This window comes from Protopterus annectens, chromosome 2.part2 (genome assembly GCF_019279795.1).
Source record: "Protopterus annectens isolate FY-2018-M chromosome 2.part2, PAN1.0, whole genome shotgun sequence".
NCBI lineage: Eukaryota > Metazoa > Chordata > Ceratodontiformes > Protopteridae > Protopterus > Protopterus annectens.
The window spans coordinates 391,597,738-391,619,370 of NC_056730.1; the positions used below are offsets into that span (position 1 = coordinate 391,597,738).

Sequence of the window (21,633 nt, forward strand, 5' to 3'; positions counted from 1 at the left end):
ATGCATAGCACTTGTCCATATTTGTTTTAATCCAGTTCTAGATATGCAAGTCTTACAGTCAATGGAAAATGACCACATTCTCCTGTGCTTGTGGATATTGCAAAGAGTAGTTATAGTATCTTTGACACTTCTAATGTGACTTAAAAACAAACAAATACTCCTAACAAAGCCAAAAACAATAATGCAACTTAAAAAATATTAAAAAAAAATCACTGGCTTAAAATAAAGGCTTAATTATTTTTCAGCGGTGAGCACCTTTGTCTAAAGAGACTTCTCCAGACCATGGCCAAGTGTAAACAAAAGTTCCTTATAAACTTTACGGTAGAAACATCATTAACCCCTTTTAAATTCCTGTAAAAATTCAAGTGTGCTGTACACCACAAGATGAAATTATCAACAAAAGAGAGTTTGTATAAAATAATTTGCAAACCCTGTGTTATAAATAAATCGCAAATAATTTGGCATAGCTGGGAGCCAGAATATAGCCAGTCCAGTTTTCTGCTTGTAAAATAACCGCAAAACTGAACATAATTGTTAGTATTTGTGTATAAATGTGAACCTCATGTTCTGTTTAAGCTGACAGTCACTGACTGTTACCACTAAAGTGATAATTTTTAATAAACAAAATGCATAAAAGCTGTAACAGTAACAAAAATGATGAATAATTTCCTTACACATGCAACAATTTATTTGCAAAAAATCCATTTGGTATATCACTTTCTTAGGTTCACTCACTTTTTTGGCTGTTTCTTGCAGTGAATTTCATTATGTCTATCACATGTAAATAAATTGCAGATTTACACAACTACTTTAAGAGCTTTTTTACAATTACAATAAACTATCTGCATTATCCATTCTATGAACTTCTTGCTCTCATGGAACGCCTTTGGCTGTAACAAGATACCAGATGATGAAATTTATTAAACACGAAATAGCAGCTGTGCTAAAACATACATTTTTAAATAGTTCTCAGATTTACCTACTTCTCAAAACAAAAAAAACAGAGGTCATCCAGTAATCTTGAGTCAGGTTTGGTATCTCACTTGTGACCCAGAGGGTGACAGGATTAACAAGAAACAATACAAAGGATTAGTACAGATAAAATCACTTTAGCTAGCAGAGGTAGAAGACTGAATTTCTCCCTGATACCCTCTCTGTGGAAGAAATAAAGATGCCTTATTGAAGTTTCAAGTAGTTTATTCAGTTAAGTAGGTAGATGGAGGAGTGTTCTTGTTCTAATACATTACAATCAACAGGTTAATTATTTAAAGGCAGCTATAGACAATGGTGGGAGGGTCCAGTGGAGAAGAATCTGGGAGACAGAAAAACAAACAGCCTTGTCTGTATAACCTTAACATGAATGGGCTGCCCTGGGCATATAGCTGATTCACAGGGAATTGGACTGATGAGTCACAGGGGGAAAAGTCATGTGGCATAGTGGTGGTAGCTGAGGTTTAGAAGTCTATACTTTTAAGGCCAAGGCAGAGCAGGCACACAAGTCCTACTGAAAAACAGGTGCATTCTGAGATATTTAGTGAATAAAGATGTATAGGGATTCAAATTCCTGTTTCCCGAGTCCTGGGTTAAGGAAGAATTGTGATAAATAGTCTCCAGAGAAGTCAAGTCTGAAGGAAGAAACAAGGCTGAAAGCTGTTTCTGCAGTATATAGTTAGCATCCGAAACACAAGTTACCATTCTCATGTTAAAGGTTGTCATTTATCCTGCTTTTTGGGATCAAGTGAAAACTGACATTTTTGCAAGCCCTGTATACTGAATCCATATTTGCTAAGCAAAATCACTGGCGTGCGAACACAGTCATTTGATATGTAATTTTGTGAATACATTTACTGAAGTAAGACTTTATTTTCAGTTATATCCCATTTTGCAAGACTGCATCATTTTTCATTAAGCCCTATATAAGACCTTGTTTGTACTGCATACTGGTGACTTGGGAATGGTTATGTGGTCAGAACTAAAAAAGAACGGCATTTGTCTACATCGACATTGTAACATGCTGACTTTGAAAAATATGCAGCATATCTTAAAAGTGTATGCTGAATTTAGAAGATATGTAATGTGTCTTTAGGTGCGTGCTGCAGGATGTTTTATGGCAATATTCTCACAAACAGGGAACACACTGGATTAGTCCGTAGCAAGATCTTAACACCAATTGCCATCATGCAAACAAGTAAACAACAAACTGAAGAAACACAAAGTAGTGGACTGCAGACCCAAAACAAACAGTAATTTGATTAATCTTGAGTATAGTTTTTGTGTATTCATTGGCAGTTTCAATACACATTTCATCAGCTTTGCAACACGACCATGTTTTAAAATGATTTGATCATTGTTTACTGTTGCTGGGTTACGGCGCTCATATTTTTGGCGCCAAATTAACTATTTAAATGGTTTTAATACTTTGTTCTTGTTTGTCTGAAGAAGTCCCACAATATAGTGGGACGAAAAACGCTTAACCTCATGTGATGTAATAAAGTTCTTTTTTAACTTATTTTCGGCTTCGCGATCTTTCGTGCAGAATTAACCTTTGGGATTTGAAGTATTTACTGCCTACATTTGTACTTGGATACTGTTCGTTTTGGGTCTGCAGTCCACTACTTTGTGTTTCACCAATTGACATCATATAAAAGCAGATATTCAATCCTAAGACCTTCAGAAAGATAGTTAGTCTTCTAAAGGGTCAACCTGAAGGAAGACCTAGATGGCATGGAGTATGTCAGTCCAGCTACGGACTAAATCTACTAGAGAGCCTATAACAGAAAGCTGGAACTGAGGCTTGAGCAATACCTATAGCCAATACACTTTGGAGACAGAACACCTACTGGATAGGCTGATGGACTGTGAAAGACTAACTAAAACCGGTACTCTTTTTATTGATCTGTAAGCCAAAGGGAAGTATTTCTTTTGTTTGTTTGAAATTCAAAAGGCAATAACTATTTTGTATGTATTTGATAAACCTGTGTTTTTTTATGACTCATTGCATTCAGAGTTGCATGGACTTTAAACTCGTGGTATGTATACTGGCAACTGGTCAAAACCTTCCATTTAATGACCCTTGCATACCCTCTGCTACCACGTACAAACAATATCCTGGCTACAAATTCCCTACAACATTGTTACTATTGCTTCCTGGATGCATTTTAATTACTGCTTATGGAGAATTCCCCTGATGATCTCTACCGAAAAAGACGTAGTAAAGAGTTGTGATGTCACAGGTGGGTAATGGCCTGGTGCAACTATAGCAATAGCTAGTTGTGCTGGCTAATGTTGGTGCCACCTACATTACTGTGCCTGGTATGAAAAAACTAACCAAGAAGAGTAACATTAAATCACACTTGATTGCTTTTGAATACTGTGATACCTTAGAAAATTAAAACTAAGCAGACAGGTCAAAAATCTAGCAATCTCAGCTGATAAGAAAGGCACTAAAAACGAATATGGCCATGGAGTGAACTGATCCCTTGGACCATGGCAAAGTGAAAAAAAGAGCTTTTAGCTAGGGCTGAGATTACCTCTGAAGTACAAAGAAAGAATAAAACTATGTAACTTAACTCTTAATGCTGATAAACCAGTAGGAGTGCAGATACATGATTTAAAACATATTTTAAGCTTTGATTAGAACACAACAGCAATAGTACATTGAAAACAGTACACATATACCAGGAGGCTTTGCCTACAAGTTTAAGAAATGAGTTTTCCAAATTGATCACAAGAACTCTGACAACCTAAAACTTTAGCAGAATTCATATTAGTTGACATAATATTTAACATTCATATATCTGCTTCAGCATTTTACCTTTTCCAAGAATAATGCCACAATACAAACAAAAGATGATTGACTTTAATAACTGGCTTAGTTTCTGGTGTCATTCTAAGGGGCTGCAATACTTGTCAGCATGGAAGGAGGTGGTCAACAGACTACACTGCTTTGCCAGGGATGGTCTGTGCCTCTCCCCTCAAGGCTTTTGAATATTAGTTAAAACACTGCCTTCCCCCATAGTGCCTTTTTTAGGCAATGCCAAATTGAAAGTACTTCTGACATAGCAAATCAAAACTAAGAAAATCTAAGGGTATTACTGTTCAGTGCTAGGAATCTAAACAAGAAACTCCATTCCCTAGAAGCTCTCTTTACCCTATGTTTATGCTGACATCTGTGTGGCCACTGAAACAAGGTTTAAAGCTGCAGAGAGCACACCAGCAGTGCTAGGTTATAATGCCATCCACACATTTAGGCCAGCTACTTCACAGGCATGGACTAAAGATGGAGGTGTATCTATTTACATCTAAGATAGATATACTTCAAGGCTGGTCAAACAGGACAATGCACTTGAGCTACTCCATGTTCAAATCGCCATAGGCAAAATCCAATACCACTTCCTTACAAGCTATAGGTTTCCCTCTATGACCCAGGAAACCTATACCATATATTTAAAATTATTAGAAACACTAACCATCCAGCCCAATACCATATTCATGGGTGACTTTAATTACCCCACTATTAACTGGGAATCCTATACGACACCAAACGTACATACATTCAGATTCCAGGATTTTGTAAACACCAACTCCCTGGACCAGACAGTCAATACATCAACAAGGGGTGCAACCATACTAGATGTGGTCCTCACTTATATGGGAGAGTGCTGCACACCCCCTACTGTAATGCCTTCCCTGGTAAGGTCAGACCACAAAAATGGTCTCCTTTGAAGTAAAAATAAAACCTGGAACCCCAGCTAAACCTGGAATATTCAGAAACTGTTCTAAAGCTAACCTCCTGCTATTAAGTGAGAACCTGGCAAAATCTGAAGCCTCCATAAACCCTGAGAACACTGCTGCCTATGCAGAACTGTTCTCAGAAACTATGTACAAGCATGTTAATAGCTGCATAGAGGCAGCTGTACCCACCAGAAAGAAGTACAGAACTAACTCAAAAAACAAGCCACCCTGGTGGAATCACAAAATCAATAGGCTGTATAACAGGAGGAATAAAGTCATGGCAAAAATTAGGAGGTGCAGCACCCAATAGGATAAACTCACTCTCATCAAACTAAACAAACAGCTCAAAAGACAAATAAAGTCTTCTAAAGTCAAATTTGAGGTATGTTTGGCCTCTCATGCCAAGGACAACCACAAAGCATTCTTTAGCTATATCCACAACCTCAAAGGCAATACACAATTATGTGCAGAGCTCACTGTAAATGGAGCCACCTATACTGAGCCAGAAGACATAGAAAACCTCCTGGCTGATAAATTCAGCTCAAACTTTACCCCTCTCTCCCCTCACTGTTCCCTCAGGAAATATCATCAAATATAACTCACCCTATTATTACTAGGGAACAGGTCCTTAATGCTCTCTCTAAGACCACGAACACTGCATCAATGGGCCCAGACAATATCCAAGGATGCCTTCTAAATAGCATGAAACATGACCTATCACAACATCTGGAATTACTATTTAACTGTAGCCTCCAAACAGGTTTCGTGCCTCATGAATGCAGAAAGCAACAGTTAACTCTCTGCACAAAGGTGGGCCACCTACAGAACCTGGAAACTACAAGCCCATAAGTCTCACTAGTTTTACTGTAAAGCTATGGAAGGAATGATCATTGAGGTGATCAACAGAGATATAGTAAACCTCGGGACACTGGATCCACTCCAGTTTGATTTCGTTAAGGGCAGATCATACCTACTCAACATGGTGGACTTCTTTGATAAGGTCACCAAAGCAATGGATGAGGGCAAAATCGTTCACACTGCCTACCTTGACCTGGCCATGGCATTTGACACAATACCCCACTTGGGCATTGTTGATAAACTCAAGAGGTTAGGTACAAATCCATATGTCACCTGGTGGATAGCAAACAGGCTCACAGACAGGACCCTTGAAGTTAGAATCTGAGAGTCCACCTCTACAAAGAGGCCAATCACAAGTGCAGCTCCTTTTTGGCATTTATTTCACAGAAGTCAAGGCCAATGTCAGTGGTCTCTGGCTGACTAAATTTGCAAATGATTGGAAATTAGGAGCTGTCATTGAAACTCACACTGACACAAATGTATTTGTTTGTTTATTTATTTATTTAACATTTGTTGACCGGGTTGGTCCAGCTGGGACAGAGCCCTTTTTCAGTGGAGACTCAGGGAGAAAAGCTCCACAGTAACTACATACAATAAAGCTGACTTAGTATTCAATTAATAAAACAAGAAACATACATAGAATAACTAAAGCAGGTTAAAAAATACATGGAAATAAGAATCAACATTATAGCATGTGTAAGAACAATGCAGAGTACAAGAATACATATGGTTATAATTATAGGGAACGCACGACTGATAAGAGTGTAGGTACAAGTAAGAAAGGATTACTAAGCTTATTCATTTGACTGTTTAAAAGTCATACACCAGAGGCAAGATAAACTGGCATAGTATGAAAGAAGAGGCTAAGTAACAAAAAGAATACTAAAAGGGAATAGAGGCAAAGAGGAAGGAGACATAATTTACAAATTAAAGAAGATTTAGGAAAAAATGTTCTCCAGGAGGGGCTGACACAGACAAACAACTGGTGTCAAAGCCATGGACTAAAACTAAATGCCAAGAAATGCATAATAGTATCCTTTGGGAAGTCATCTATCCCTGGTAACTATCATATTAACAACACACCCCTTAGAGATGACCCAGTAGTCAGGGAATTAGGGACACACATAGCTAGTAATCTAGCCTTTGACCATTATGTGTGGTGAGGAAATCATTCTATGCTGCACAACTTATAAACAAAGGTATGGCATCTAAGTCCAAGGAAGTCATTGTTTCGCTGTATTCGGCATTCATTAAACCTATCATTGAGTACAGTGCCCCCTTTGGTTTGTACCTAACCAAGCATATCCAACAATTGTAATGTCCACAGAGGTTCCTCACTAAAAGAATACAGGGCATAAGTAAAATGTCCTGTGCAGACTGCCTCAAGGCCCTATCCCTGTATTCTGTCTCCTACAAGCTTTTGAGGGGAGATCTATGCCTGGCAAACAAGGCATTGCCAGACCCCACTATGATGGAACTCCTGCATATCCACAAAACAAACAGCACCAGAATTACCTGTTCTACAGACTTAAACCTTGCCTGTGATATAAATAAGACCTGTTGGAGAGATAGGTATATATCCTAGAGATTACCGTGTCTATGGAACAGACTCCATGTGAAGCAGAGTTCCTCCCTAACCCAATTCAAGTGCAACTTGGACAACTGCTTGGGAAAACAGAAATTCATCCCTGGTTTGGCACCTATGTCTCTAATGGACACAGGTAACCTGTAAATGGTTCATCTCCCAGGCCCATGCTTACACTTATCAAGAGTATCAGAACTTGTCAGAGATTTGGGATGCATGGCTAGGCTTATAAAGGCCCTAGTGGTCATTAGCCTAGTAAACACCTACGAACCTATAATGTAGGTCTAAAACTTCAGTAGGAAATTTACAATCTTCTGTTAATCAGAGAGCAGCAAGTAATATGTTCATTTACTTCAAATATGGGGGAGGGGGTCACCTTGCTATGTTGTGTGTTACTAATACTGAAGAGAATGTTACTAGTAGAAATATGAAAATTTAAATGCATGCTTTAAATAAAATTGTTTCTATATAGTGTAACAAGACCTCAGCAAGAACAGCGTTGTACTATGTCACTGTATTTCTACAAGGATGGGATATTCAAGCTGTAATAGATTCTGGAAATACAATTACCCTTGCCAAAGTTCTCCTGGTATTTAAGAACGAGATTAACTACAACCAACAAGTAGAGGTAATTGGTATTTGTGATGGTACAAAAGAATACCCCACAGCATGAACAACATTAAAACTATGTGACTAATTACCTTCCCCCAAAAAGTTTGTCTATATCAGCATGTTGATGCAATAGTTATGATCGCTGCAACAGAGGTCTACAGGATGGGTTTAATGTGTGGTATTTACACATTCTTCCCCACATCTGTGTGTTTTTTCTGTGCATACACCAGTTTCTTCTCACCTTCCAAAGAAGAGTTGACTGACTAGAATACCCTTCTCCCCCCACTGTGTGTGTGTGTGTGTGTGCGTGTGTGTGTGTGTGTGTGTGTGTGTGTGTGTGTGTGTGTGTGTGTGTGTGTGTGTGTGTGTGTGTGTGTGTGTGTGTGTGTGTGTGTGTGTGTGTATAGGGTCATAGTTGATAAGGGTCTCAAACCGACCTGTTCAGTTACTTGTTATCAAATGAATAAAATGAAAAATCACCTACTGTGTTAACATTTATTAGTAACATGAAAAGACTAGACAGGAAAAAAAAAGAAATACTGAAAGCCTTTAGAATCTGTCTACCATAAGAAAACGTTTTAACTGATTTTCTTGGGAACTCATTATACAAAAAATGAATATAAAGCTGGAAGGTCTTATCCACAACATCCAATCAAGCTACAAAAACTAACAATATGTTCAAGTGAGCAACTGCTTCACAGTCAACAGGACTTGAAAATTCAATGGACAGCACTGTATTTATACAGATTGAGGATAAGTCTTTACAACTCAGTTCACCATTAATTACTCACTGAAAGTACCTCCCCAGACAAGCACTGGGGAATAGGACAACAGCAGCTGAGGTTAACTGCCCAGACGTCCCCGGACTAAATGAAAATATATCTGTAAGAGCAGTACTATAGTTAAGAGCAGCTAAATTTTGATTTTTTAACTTTTATATTTATATACAATTAAATATATTGTAAAATTATCACTGTTTAACCACTGTACTTTATCTTTTAACATTTTATTAATGTTTAAGTAATTTATTAGTTAGGCTATTTTTAATATTTTAAAATGTGTGTATAGCTTTGCACTTTCATGTTCTGCAACTTAGTTCTGATGAAGTCCCAGATATTGAGGGGATGAAAACGCTTAACTATAGTAACAATAGTTGAACTAGTTAAATTTGTTTCTACTTTGCAATAAATTCGGCTTTATATCTTTTGGTTTTGTCCTAGACTTTCTAGTTGGACTGACTTGGTTTACTACATAATGTGAAAACACTGGTTAAGAATATGACAATTATTTAATATTCAGAGGAATTTTAGCCAGTTAAGAGAAATTAAAATAAGTTAAATATAATCAGGAACTGCAATATGAAGTGGGAGAAAAATCAGGGTTACAACATATTAAGATAAAGAGTTAGGGAACAGAAATTTACTGAAGGAAGTGAGTTTAGAAGCTGTAGTAAGCAGGTGTCAGTTATGCACAGGTACTCATTCAGCTCATTCATATTTATGGATATAGTTTTCCTGGGGTTGAGCAAGAATAAAGACAGATTTGATTAGGAAATCTTTCAGAATGTTTTAAAAGACTGAAGGCAGCGTATTGACCCGATGGATACAGATAGAGTTCCAGGCCTTAGCAACATGATACGAATACATACCTACAATGCACCAAATTTAACAGTGTGCGACAAATCTTGAAGGTATATTTTTCCTGGGCTTCTTCTGAAATAGGACAATATCCAGTACATAACTGATAAACAAATACAAGTGTAAATTAAATTATATTTTTAAAATAAGGAAAGGGACTTGGGGAAATAATCTCATTAGATAAAAGGTAAGCAAGCAATGTGAGAGAGCTGCAAGGAAGGCTGATTAAAACTTGGAAGCAGAAAGAAGCATCAAATGTATAAAACAAGAAATTATTTTCCCTGTATAAATACAGGCCTGTCATCTGGAGCATTGTATGTAGTTCTAACATCTCACTACTCTAAGGATATAGGTAGACATAGGCAATTCACTAAAAAAAAATGATGTAAGCTCTGTCCCAAAATTTATATTAAAAAGAGACTACCAGAACTTCGTATGTTCAGTCTTGAACACAAGCAGCAGAGATAGGATACCACAGAAACTTACTGTACTTAACCTGAACAGTATCAGTTTAGATCAAGTGGTTATTATGATTTAAAAAAAAACATATAAGAACAAGTGGACAGATATGAAGGTGAATCAACAGCTCTGCAGAAACAAAAGGAAGTATTACTTCACAGAATAGCTCTGGACGTTATATAAGGTGTGGGAAAAAAACAGTTCATTAATGCATTGATGAAACATAACGCAGTTCCTAAGGGACGAAATAAATAGGACTTTCCTCTTACTCTATAGCTAGGAAAATAAGTGCAAACTAGGTGGGCCAAATGTCCTTAATCAGTCATTAGAATCTATGCTTTTGTGTTTTACTCCACATTCCCAATATACCTTCACACCGCACAAATCAAAGACTGTTCTGAATTAGCAATACAGGTGTAAATAATAAAGAGCAGGCTAATGGAAAATTGAATGCCTTGCTGATGTTATTCAGCAGACTAACTTACCCAGGGAGCAGATGGTACTACCAGTGTGAGTATGAGCAGGTCGTGGCAGCATTCTTCCAGTAACCTGTTGCATTTAGCAATGTGGTTCGACAATCTAGCATAGACAACAGGGGGTATTATGTGATGACTTTGTTCAGTAGAATCTTGTTCTGGAACAAGAATGAAGCTCAGCGTTTGCCTTACAGCATGCAGGTGTCTAAACAATGTGCTGAGTTTTGATTCCAGGACACTCTATGAAAACAAAAGTTTGGGGAAAATCCGTAAACATCATGAGCCAAAGAAAATATGATTACTTTAGGTGAAAGGCCATAAAGCTTTATTTCAGCACCTGTTGATGCTGTCACAAGACCAACAGCATTTTCAAAAATGCAGGATTTGTCACATTTTCAGTAACTTTGTTTAGTTTAAAAGCCATCTGTGTATAACATCTTCAGGGCAGTTTTCTAACAACTGAATAAACTTACCACTGATCAGGCCTCTTGAAGTAAACTGAGCCTAAGATCAAAGGCATGAACAAAGTTGGCTGACTTCTTATAAATAACAACAGCCTACAACAGTACAACCAACATACAAACTTCTAAATAGCAAATGTATAAGAGAAACAACCTCTAGTCTGTGTATATATGTAATCCTAAACATTCCACTCTGTCCTTTCTTGTTCCAAGCTTAAATTCTTAGCCGGAAAGACCAGCATCAAGGAATGTTTTTGTTAAACAAATCAGTAGCCTGACATTTTTCTGTAGGGAAAGAAGTTAACAGTAAGATCATTTTGTACTGTGCGTCTCAGTCAGACCAAAACTACTTCAGAAACCGTATAATGAAGTCAGATATCATCTTTGGTTGCAAAATCTCACTTTGTAAAGTAGTCCAACATAGTCTGTCTGTCAAATTTGTCATATCTCTGAAGACTTTTGTGGACAACTTTTTATTGATATATCTTTCTGAAGTTTTAATATGTAATCATGCTATCCTGTCTTTCTATAACTAAGCATAGTTAGTGCAGCTGTAAATGATTGTATAATGGCAATACATGTATTTCAAATGCAGCACCTATGGCCTCTGAATTCATATTTAACTATAAACACCTTATATTTGGTAAATGCAAAACTTGGATTCTGTGACATACGACCACAATTCTGGCAGTCTACATTGTTTTTGGTGTATAGTGGTGAAAAATAAAATGCTTCAACAGCAGCAATGTATGTATAGAGTTTGTATTTTGCTACTGGAGAAAGTTAAGCACAAATAACCCTAGATAACTGGATGGGAGACTGCAAATTTGCCCTTGTGGTGGCACCCATGTCCCTCACCGACAAGGATAACTGATGTTGATCACGCAATCACTCTGTTCATAAATGTGTTCTACAAACTACCCAAAAAGAACAAATGGGGATATTTGGGATTAACACATCTAGGCTTGTAAAGGCTCTAGGGCCACTAGCCTAGTAACCTCCTTTGATCCTATAAACCTCTGTTTTTCATGCATTGTAACTTCTATTTTTAATGTAAAAACAAACATTTTACTTGCGCCATTAACAAGTTAAAAAGCCTATGGTTGGTCTAAGAACTTATACATGCATTTAAGCTTATTGAACCTAAGCATCTGATTCTATTTTCTGAAACAATTTGTGCTTAAGTCAAGACACTGCACTAACATTGCAAGCATACACGGAAGAGCTACAACTCTGCTTAGCCTCTTGCCCTTGGATCTATTCTGAAATCCAGGGGAAAGTGCTACTCATAGATGTGAATTGTCTTTATTTCAGTTATAGGGGATAACACTACAAAGTAAATAAGGAGAATTAAAATGACAAGAATCCTCAAGTCACTATGATATGTTTACCTGAAATATACCATTTATTTCCAGTGGCCATTCGCACATTCTAAGTGACCACCACTACAGATGTCTAGTGTTATTGTCCATTGTTTTCTTGTCATCTATTCTCTTAAGTGTCAATTTTTGCTACATCTAGATTCAATGATTTCCATTGTACTGGTTTATTTGTGTATGCATGTATATGTATGTGCTTGTGTGTGGATTCAAACAAATCACAGAATACTTCCCTTTCAAGAAATCTTCTGCAACTCATAAAGGAAGCATACAAATGTGTTTTCATGAAAATATCTAAATTTCCACCTTTTAATCTTTAACACTCAGTTCTACCATACATACTTCCTTGTCCATCTCACATTCATGTCCTTGTACCTCTGCCCTCTATATGGGAGCTTTTCTCTTCTCCTTGTAAATAAGTGCATAATGTAACATTTTGAGTAGGCTAGCAAAGTTTATCTGACTAGTTATATTATGTGTAATGTCTCAAGAACATTATTAGTATTGCAAAACTGTGTGTTAATAATAGGTTATTGTCTAATATAACCTTATTTCAGTTAATTATGTGAATTTGTGATGATTACTTACTATCTTATGTTTGTAACTAACTTCTAGCAGTCATATTTGCCAGCTGCGTTTCATCTCTATGTATTTTTGAGCCTTAGCTCCTGTGTAACGGCTGAAAAAAGGTCCTTGGATGAGCCCATCTTATTCAGAAAATAAGGCAAATACATAGAAATGTGTGAATGCATGTCATTAGGTAGTGGTGTGTAACTGCATTTCAATGGTGGGAAATTTCAGAGTAGAAGCAGGACAGCTTTATCCTGCACAGACTGCCAATTCAGGTACGAAGTAGGGACTATGTATATGGCATTTGTGGCTGTATGCCCAAGTGAGTGTGTGTGTGTGTGTGTGTGTGTGTGTGTGTGTGTGTGTGTGTGTGTGTGTGTGTGATGACCACTACCTGACATGGTTTGTATAAATGAGGAGGTGGTGCCTGCAGAATGTGCATGTACTGGATGTGGGTATGTGTGCCTGTGTACATGTATAAGCTTTTTTGTCTCTGTGTGATGTGTGTCAGAATATCTGTGCAGGGGAATACCTACATGTATGTGCCTATGTTACTGTGCAGGATGGGTAGATACAGCAAAGCAATGCAGCATGGGACTGCTTCATTTAGCCTTCACTGTTAGACGGCACCAAAGACAAGTACAATGTGGCAGCTGTCTCCATATGTGTGTCTGTCTAATATTATTGGGGGGGGTTGTCTGTGTGTGGTCTATCAGGAAAGTAGCACACCTTAGCAGAGCACTCAAGTGAGCAGTGAAAACGTGTTCAGTTGAGCAGTTCATGATCATGCACATTCCATATTAATGGGATGTTACCCTTGTGGGAATGTGCATGATTGTGAAAGGAAAACAGCAAAGCATTGCTGTTCAATTAATCCCAGCCATAATGCAGGTGAGTGTTTGTCTGTGTACTCTTTATGATATACAGATATTTTAATTTCTCTTTCTTTACACATAATTGTGAAGGTTGTATATATGTTTTGGTCACAGACTCAAAAAATATATAGGATCATAGGAAGTTACAAGGCTATTGGCCCTGAGGTCCTTATAAGCCTAAATAAGAGTTTAGTCCATGTTTAGACAAGTCAGCACCCAATGCCCCTATCCAGCAGGTGGAATCCCAGGGGTGAATTTTCTGTTTCCCATCCAGTTATCCAGGTTGCACTTAAAAACGGATAATGAGGTAATCTGCCTGATGTGGAAAGGGAGCCTATTCCACAGGTGGGGGAATCTCTAGGAAACACATGTGTTCCACCAACAAGACCTATTGATGTCACAGACCAGGTTGTGGTCACACATGTGGGTTACTCGAGTGGAGCTTGACTTGTGGATATGCAGCAGTCCCATCAAGGCAGGGTCTAAGATTGCTTTGTATGCCAAAAAAAGTCACCTCTGAGGAGTCTGTATGAAACTGAGTAGAGGGACAAGGCTTTTAGCCTACCAGTTATAGGGTAGAAGTTTGAGGCCCCTGGATGCTCCTAGTGAAAAACCTCTGTGGTCTCTCCAGCTGCTGCATGTTCTTTGCGAGGTGCATGCCAAAAGGGGCATTGTGCTCAATAATTGGCCTTATAAGGGAAAAATACAGGGATATTATGACCTCCTTGTCCCTGGATGAGATACCCTTACTTATGAGGTGGGCCGTGTAGAAGGCTTTCTGTACAATGGAAGCAACATGGTGGTCAAACGTCAGGTTGCTATCAACCTAGGTGTCCAAGTCTCTCACGACTGAGTGGGTGCTTAGGACATTGTTATTAATGTGATAATATGTGGGGATGTCACTCTCCTCAAAGGGGATGATGATGAATTTTTTGGCATTCAGCTTGAGGTCGTGTTTCTGGTATCAGTCATTTGTTTGGGTGAGACCTTCTTGGAAGATGTCCACATGACTTGTGATACTGATGACTGTGCCCAGCTTGCAGTCATCTGCAAACTTGGTCAGCCATAGCCCACTGGTTTTGGCCTGCATCTCAGAGAAGTATATCTTGAATAACAGAGGCCCCAAGACCGATCCCTGGGGTATGCCACTCATTATGAGGCTACTGCTTGAGGTTGCTTTCCCTATTTTGATTAGGTGGGTGAGCCAGTTTGCTACCATCTAGTAACATATGGATTGATGCCTAGCCAAGAGGTTTATCTATTATGCCCGAGTGGGGAAGAGTGTCGAAGGCTTTGGCCAGGTCAAGATAGCAAGATAGGCGGTGTGCACCGTCTTCCCCTCATCCATGGCTTTGGTGATGGTCTCATAGAAGTCAACCAGATTTAACAGACATGACCTCCCCTTGATAAAACCAAACTGTGTGGGGTTGAGTGTTTGGACATTGCCAATGTCCCTGTTAATGAGGTCCATGATAAAACATTCCATGGCCTTGCAGATCAGGCTAGTTAAGCTGATGGGTCTATAATTTCCCAGATCGGTGGACACTCCATCTCTGTGTAAAGGGATGACAGTGGCTGTCCTCCACTCATCCGGGACAAAGCCGGTACTCAGGCTTTGGTTTAATAGGGTGCCTAATGGTGCTGCAAGTTCATGCCTGAGTACATGTAGGATGCAGCCTGGGATGTTATCGGGTCCCATGGAGGCTGTATTTTTTGCCTTTGAGAAGGCAGTGATGACCTGCTCCCTAGAGATAAGGGGGGGGGGCAGGTACTAGGGATGTCCTGATTTACTGATTGGGGGCAGAGGGGTGCACTTTTCACTGAATCTGTCAGCCAGTAGGTTGGCTATATCTACAGCATTTGTTTAGGCGGTGTCCTTGACCACCAGTTCTGAACAGATTTGGGTGCTTCCTTTGAGACTGCAGACATATGTGAAAAAGGCCTTATGATTGTCTCTAGTAGATGTGGATAATTTGGACTTGAAATTGGCTTTAGAGGATTTCACTAGTGTTCTTATTTGCTTGTTCAGGCTAAGGATAAATTGCTTCCAATTAGGCACCTGCTCCTTCTTGGTCCTGGACAGCAACTTTTTCCTTTTGTTATATAGTTTATTTATCACAGATGTCCACCAGACAGGTTTACTCTTTCTTGCGGAGGATGATTTTGTCCTGCCGGGTATTCCTGATTCCATGCATCTATATAAATGCTCGCATTGTACTTTGGTGTAGATTTGGACATTTATGCCAGTTTCTACAGAGGGAGAGGGGGCTGTGAAGCTGTTTATACCATCCCTCAGGAGGTTGTAATCAGCTTTGGAGAAGTTTTTTTTGTTTGGCCTAACTAGAGGGTGTCAGGGGAGATGGTGACTTCAAAGGTGACTGCTGTATGGTCGGATCTTACAAGGGAGGATGACACTGTAGGGGTGATGCAGTGGTTACTCGTGTTGGTTAAATATCAAGTCCAAGATATTATCACTTCTTTACTGCTTAGATAAATTCATCTTACTATGCAATATGTAGGTCTGTTGCATATCTTTAAATCTGCCTGTTAATCACTGTTTATATTTGTTTTTAGCTTGGGTTGTGACTAAAATGGGGTCCTCATTGAATCAACTCACTGTTGTAGTTACCAAATATAAAAATACAATTATTAAACAAATGAATTAATAAATGGAATGTTTGCCATGCTGAAGTTTTATGTAAAGTACAGACTTACTTCTTGCACTCTCTTCACTAGAATATCATCAAACCATCAACAGTGCATTTTTTGTGCAGCTTACAGGTCTACAAGTATAACAAAATTTATCCAGGAACTGGTGTGTAACTTAAGCAAATTACCAAAAGGTTTTACAGGACTTGCTGAACAGAAAAGGACAACCATAATAGAAAACAGTTCTGTATCAATTAATATAGAAAATGCTTTGCTTCCCATTCGTGCAGTCAGCAATAAATCTTCATCCTGGCTAATAAGGCAAAACTTCTGCATTCTAGTTTGAATTATTTTTACTGTAATATTTCTGATATTGTTGCTCCATTCACTCTACATAATCTAAAAAATAATAAATAAATAAATATGAATTGTCCACATAATATAAAACAGAACAGGATTACTTTATACAAACCACTTCTGCTTTACGAATATGCACTTTGCTCTACATGCACTCAAAAAAAAAAAAAAAAAAAACTACAACATGCAGTGATTTTCTGTTGAATGTAAATAATGTATTGTAATGATTACTTTGCAGTGGGATTCTATTCCAGTGATGGGGAAAGGGTTGTGTAATGAACCTCTCTTCTCCACCGTGTTTTCTAACAGTATTTATCAAACTAATAATAAAAAAAAAAACATTCCAGTTAAAATAAAATTAAATACTAATTCCTATCAAGAAATGTTTGCAATATTTAGAATTTCTAACAAAGAAAAAACAAAGCCACTGAGTTTTCTCAGATAATTTAAACAATGCCCTACACATCATTTCTCAGCCAAAATATTAAAAACATGCCAACTAAGGCTGGGAATGATTAGTCTGTAAAACTTAAAAGTGAAGCAGTAGTCATTTAAGAAGTTATTGTGTAAGGGTTGCCCTGTATCAATCCACAGCATTTACATTTCAAATACCTGATTTTTTTAATCCTTAGGCAAGTAAAAATGTATTTATTTAACTTGTTTTCACCAAGAAAGTCTGACTGGGACAGAGTCCATTTTCAGTGGAGGCTCAGGGAGAAACACTCCAAGTACATGTCTTTGGAATGTGGGAGGAAACCCACTCAAACATAGGGACAACATGCACACTCCGTACCTTATTTTCCTGTTTTTGTGAGCTTATATTGTTGATTGCACTTGTGGGTTAAAGTATTGCTTAAAAGTAACAAACAGGCTAATACACTCAAGTGTACCAGCCTTTGATAGCAATTTAGTCGAAAACAAAGCATTTACTGCATCTTTTTCTGTCTGTTTGCAAAAAAAAAAACAAAAAAAATATTTCTCCTTTCCTAAACTTTCCTAGCTAGTTGTTCCAGTGATCAGATTTTGCTGATCCCTGGGCTTTGTATTTGGTTTCTGTGTTCCTCCATTTTCTTGTGTGGCCAGAGGTAGTTTCTTTACTCACCAGTGGGAGTGGGGAGTACTGAGCTGCTTGTTTGTCCTCAGAGGAGTGGTTAGAAGCAGCAACTAGTAATTTGTCGGCCATTTTGGGTCATTTCCTGTTTTTTCCAGCCCCCTGCTATAAAGCATGCATTGGCAGGCTTTTCTGGCATTAGAGAACTAGGCATAGCTCCTCGTGGTCCCCTGCAGAGTTCCTAAGCCAGCAGAGAGCAGAAAAAGAACTTTCTTGATCTTAAGTATTTTTTAAACTTTTTAGTTTGCATTTTTCGATCTTTTGAGCTTTAAGACTACTGTTTGTGCCTATATTACTGTTTTATTACCTTATTTTCCTGTTTTTGTGAGCTTATATTGTTGATTGCACTTGTGGGCTAAAGTATTGCTTAAAAGTAATAAACAGGCTAATACACTCAAGTGTACCAGCCTTTGATAGCAATTTAGTCGAAAACAAAGCATTTACTGCATTTTTTTCTGTCTGTTTGCAAAAAAAAAAAACAAAAAAAATATTTCTCCTTTCCTAAACTTTCCTAGCTAGTTGTTCCAGTGATCAGATTTTGCTGATCCCTGGGCTTTGTATTTGGTTTCTGTGTTCCTCCATTTTCTTGTGTGGCCAGAGGTAGTTTCTTTACTCACCAGTGGGAGTGGGGAGTACTGAGCTGCTTGTTTGTCCTCAGAGGAGTGGTTAGAAGCAGCAACTAGTAATTCGTCGGCCATTTTGGGTCATTTCCTGTTTTTCCAGCCCCTGCTATAAAGCACGCGTTAGCGTCTTTAGCTGAGCTGCTACCGTTGCACACTAGGGCAGCGCCGGTTAATCAGATTTAAACTATTAGGGCTACCTAAAGTCCACTCTTCAAATTTTCCCTTAAAACTACCTTCCTCAAAGTATACTACTGTCCTATTTAGTGTATCCTACAACTATAAATTATCTCTACTTGACTCCCAAGTAGACTATTTTCTATCTGTATAGCGAAGCACTTGCTCCTACAGTACTTATCACCTCGATACAGCACTCTTGTTATAGAAAGTACCCCAAAAAAGCAAACCCCATTCCTCGGTCACCCACATCCCCCAGAACCTTTTCTTAAGTTTTTCTGTCTATTCCTTCTAGCATGTCGAGGGATCAGTTGCTAATGTCCTCTCCTGCTCAGCTGGTGAACCTGGGAATATTGAAGCAATGTTACAATTGCCTCATGTACACAGACAACCCTCTCCTCCTCCCACAAAACACAAATACATGCGAGAGATGCAACTATACGGCCAAACTGGAGGCTGAGCTCTCTCAATATAGGACTGGCATGACCAGACAGGAGGAGAAGGTAACCACACACACTATAGACCCAGTCTCACATAATACCATCACAACCTCAAATCATACACATAAACACACAAAGACATACTCGGAGGCTCTGATCAAAAATCTACCAAAACAGCAGAGGCCACCAAAGCAGACACCCAAACAACTACCACCTCAGAACACAACACCTGCAACACATAGACCACACAGTCAGAGTGTCAAGCAGTCACAGCCCTTAAGGCCAAACACAATGCCAGACACACTAGTCATTGGTGACTCCATAGTCAGACACACTGACGTCCTGCTCACCAGACTGAGTAAGGAGAAGGTCACAGTAAGCTGTCTGTCGGGTGCTAGAATCCGCCACATAACGCATGCACTCAGGTCTCTCAACAGCAGGTACAAGTACGACTCAATCATTGTCCACGCTGGTGTTAACGACCTGAGACGTACCTCCTTGGACTACATGAAAAGAGACATAGAGGAGCTCTCTGATTATGTAGCCCAAGCAGGTATGACCCTGACCTTGAGCAGTATCCTACCTTCACCAAGAATGATGCCACAATACAGAGATAAGATGATCAGCTTTAACAATTGGCTTAAACTCTGGTGTCATTCAAAGGGGATCCAATGTCTGTCTGCCTGGGATGACATGCTGGACAAGCCACGCTGCTTCGCAAGGGATGGCTTGCACTTGTCACCCTGGGATTCCGGATTTTGGCAAAGGTTCTTGCCACCCCCATAGTGCCTTTTTTAGGCAAGGCTCAAATTCTAAACCTACCACCCTAGAACAAAACAAAGAAAAAAAACTAAGGGTAATGCTGCTCAATGCCAGAAGTCTCAACCTCAAGATGCACGCACTCGAGGCCCTTCTCAGTATGGAGAACATCGATGTCTGTGCTGTGACAGAAACCTGGTTCAAGGCTCCTGAGAGCACCCCAGCACTATCAGGTTTTACCTCATATCATGCGTTCCGGCCTCAAAACCTGGACAATACCAAGAAAGGAGGAGGGGTATCCATATTCATCAAGGACACCCACACCTCAAGATTGGTGGCATCGCACGATGCATCGGAAACCATCCAGGTGCAATTAACCATAGGCAAGACTGCTCTGCAATTTGTAGCATGTTACAGGCCACCCTCGCAAACTCAGGAACCTCATATGGCCTTCCTGAAAACACTGGAGGGGATAAATGTATCTCCGACCACCATCATACTAGGTGACTTCAACTACCCTAATATAGACTGGGAACACTACTCAAGCCCAAACACTCTAGCCCAAAAGTTCCTGAAATTCATAAACTCAAATGCCATGGAACAACTAGTCACCATCCCCACAAGAGGAGAAAACATACTTGATCTCATCATCACGAACATGGGAGCACAATGTTCAACGCCGGAAGTATACCCCTCACTGGTGAGATCTGATCACAAACTAATCTCGCTGGAGGTCCTCATCCCGCCCCACCCGAAATGAAAAAGACCACAGTAAAGAACTTCTCGAAAGCCGACTTCACACTTTTAAAGACTAGTGTGGTCTCCTTTAAGGCCCCTGAGCCGGCGGTTAACATTACTCAAACCGCTGAATCACTTACAAATGCCTTCTACCAGCACCTGCAGGACTGCATGGATCAGGCAATCCCAAGCAAAACAAAGACTCTTTGTACCAAAGGCAAGCGTCCAGTCTGGTGGACCCCAGCCATAAACAAACTCTACAACAAAAGGTGAAAGCTACTACAAGATAGAGCAAAATCCTTAAAAGGTAAGACACCGCTGATCACTATAAGTAAAAAGCTAAGAGCTCTCATAAAATCATCCAAAGCTAATTTTGAGAAAAAAATAGCTAAGGACTCTAAAGACAACCATAAGGCATTCTTTAGCTATGTCAGAAACCTAGGAGGAAACTCCCAGATATGCTCAGAATTAGCTCAAAATGATGTGAAGATTACTGATCCTACAGACATTGCCAACATACTGGCTGAAAGGTTCAGTGCAAACTTCTCCCCCCCCCCCCTAAAGGAGAGATATCTATACCAAATGATTGTAGCCCCCCCAAACATCTCTAACGCCCAGGTGAGAATTGCTCTCTCCAAGGCAAAGAACACAGCATCCATGGGACCTGATGGTGTCCCCGGCTGTGTGCTCCATGAACTCAACGAGGAATTAAACCCACAGTTAGGACAGCTGTTTAATCTTAGTCTCACCTCTGGATACGCACTCCAGGAGTGGCGCACAGTGACTGTGGTCCCACTCCACAAAGGCGGTGCCTCCACCGACCCTGGAAATTACTGTCCCATTAGCTTGACAAGCCTTATCTGCAAAGCCATGGAGAGGATCATAATGGATCTCATAAATAAAGACATAGGGAACTTGCAGACTTTGGATCCAACCCAGTTTGGCTTTGTCAAAGGCAGATCATGCCTTCTAAACTTGGTTGACTTTTTCAAACAGTCACCAAGGCCATTGACGAGGAAAGGCAGTCCATACAGCCTACCTAGACCTGGCAAGGCTTTTGATACAATACTTCACTCAGGTATCATTGAAAAACTCATCAACTTAAATGTAAACCCATACATTACAAGATGGGTTGC

General features: G+C 39.3%; 1 protein-coding gene across 1 annotated transcript in view; it reads right to left on the minus strand.

Moving 5' to 3' along the window:
* Positions 1–21,633, minus strand: part of LOC122795642 — a 2,207,893-nt gene that overhangs the window by 626,183 nt on the left and 1,560,077 nt on the right. Inside the window, exon 8 of the mRNA XM_044063913.1 lies at positions 10,371–10,601. Coding sequence (XP_043919848.1) covers positions 10,371–10,601 — 231 coding nt within the window. The remainder of the gene's footprint in view (positions 1–10,370; positions 10,602–21,633) is intronic.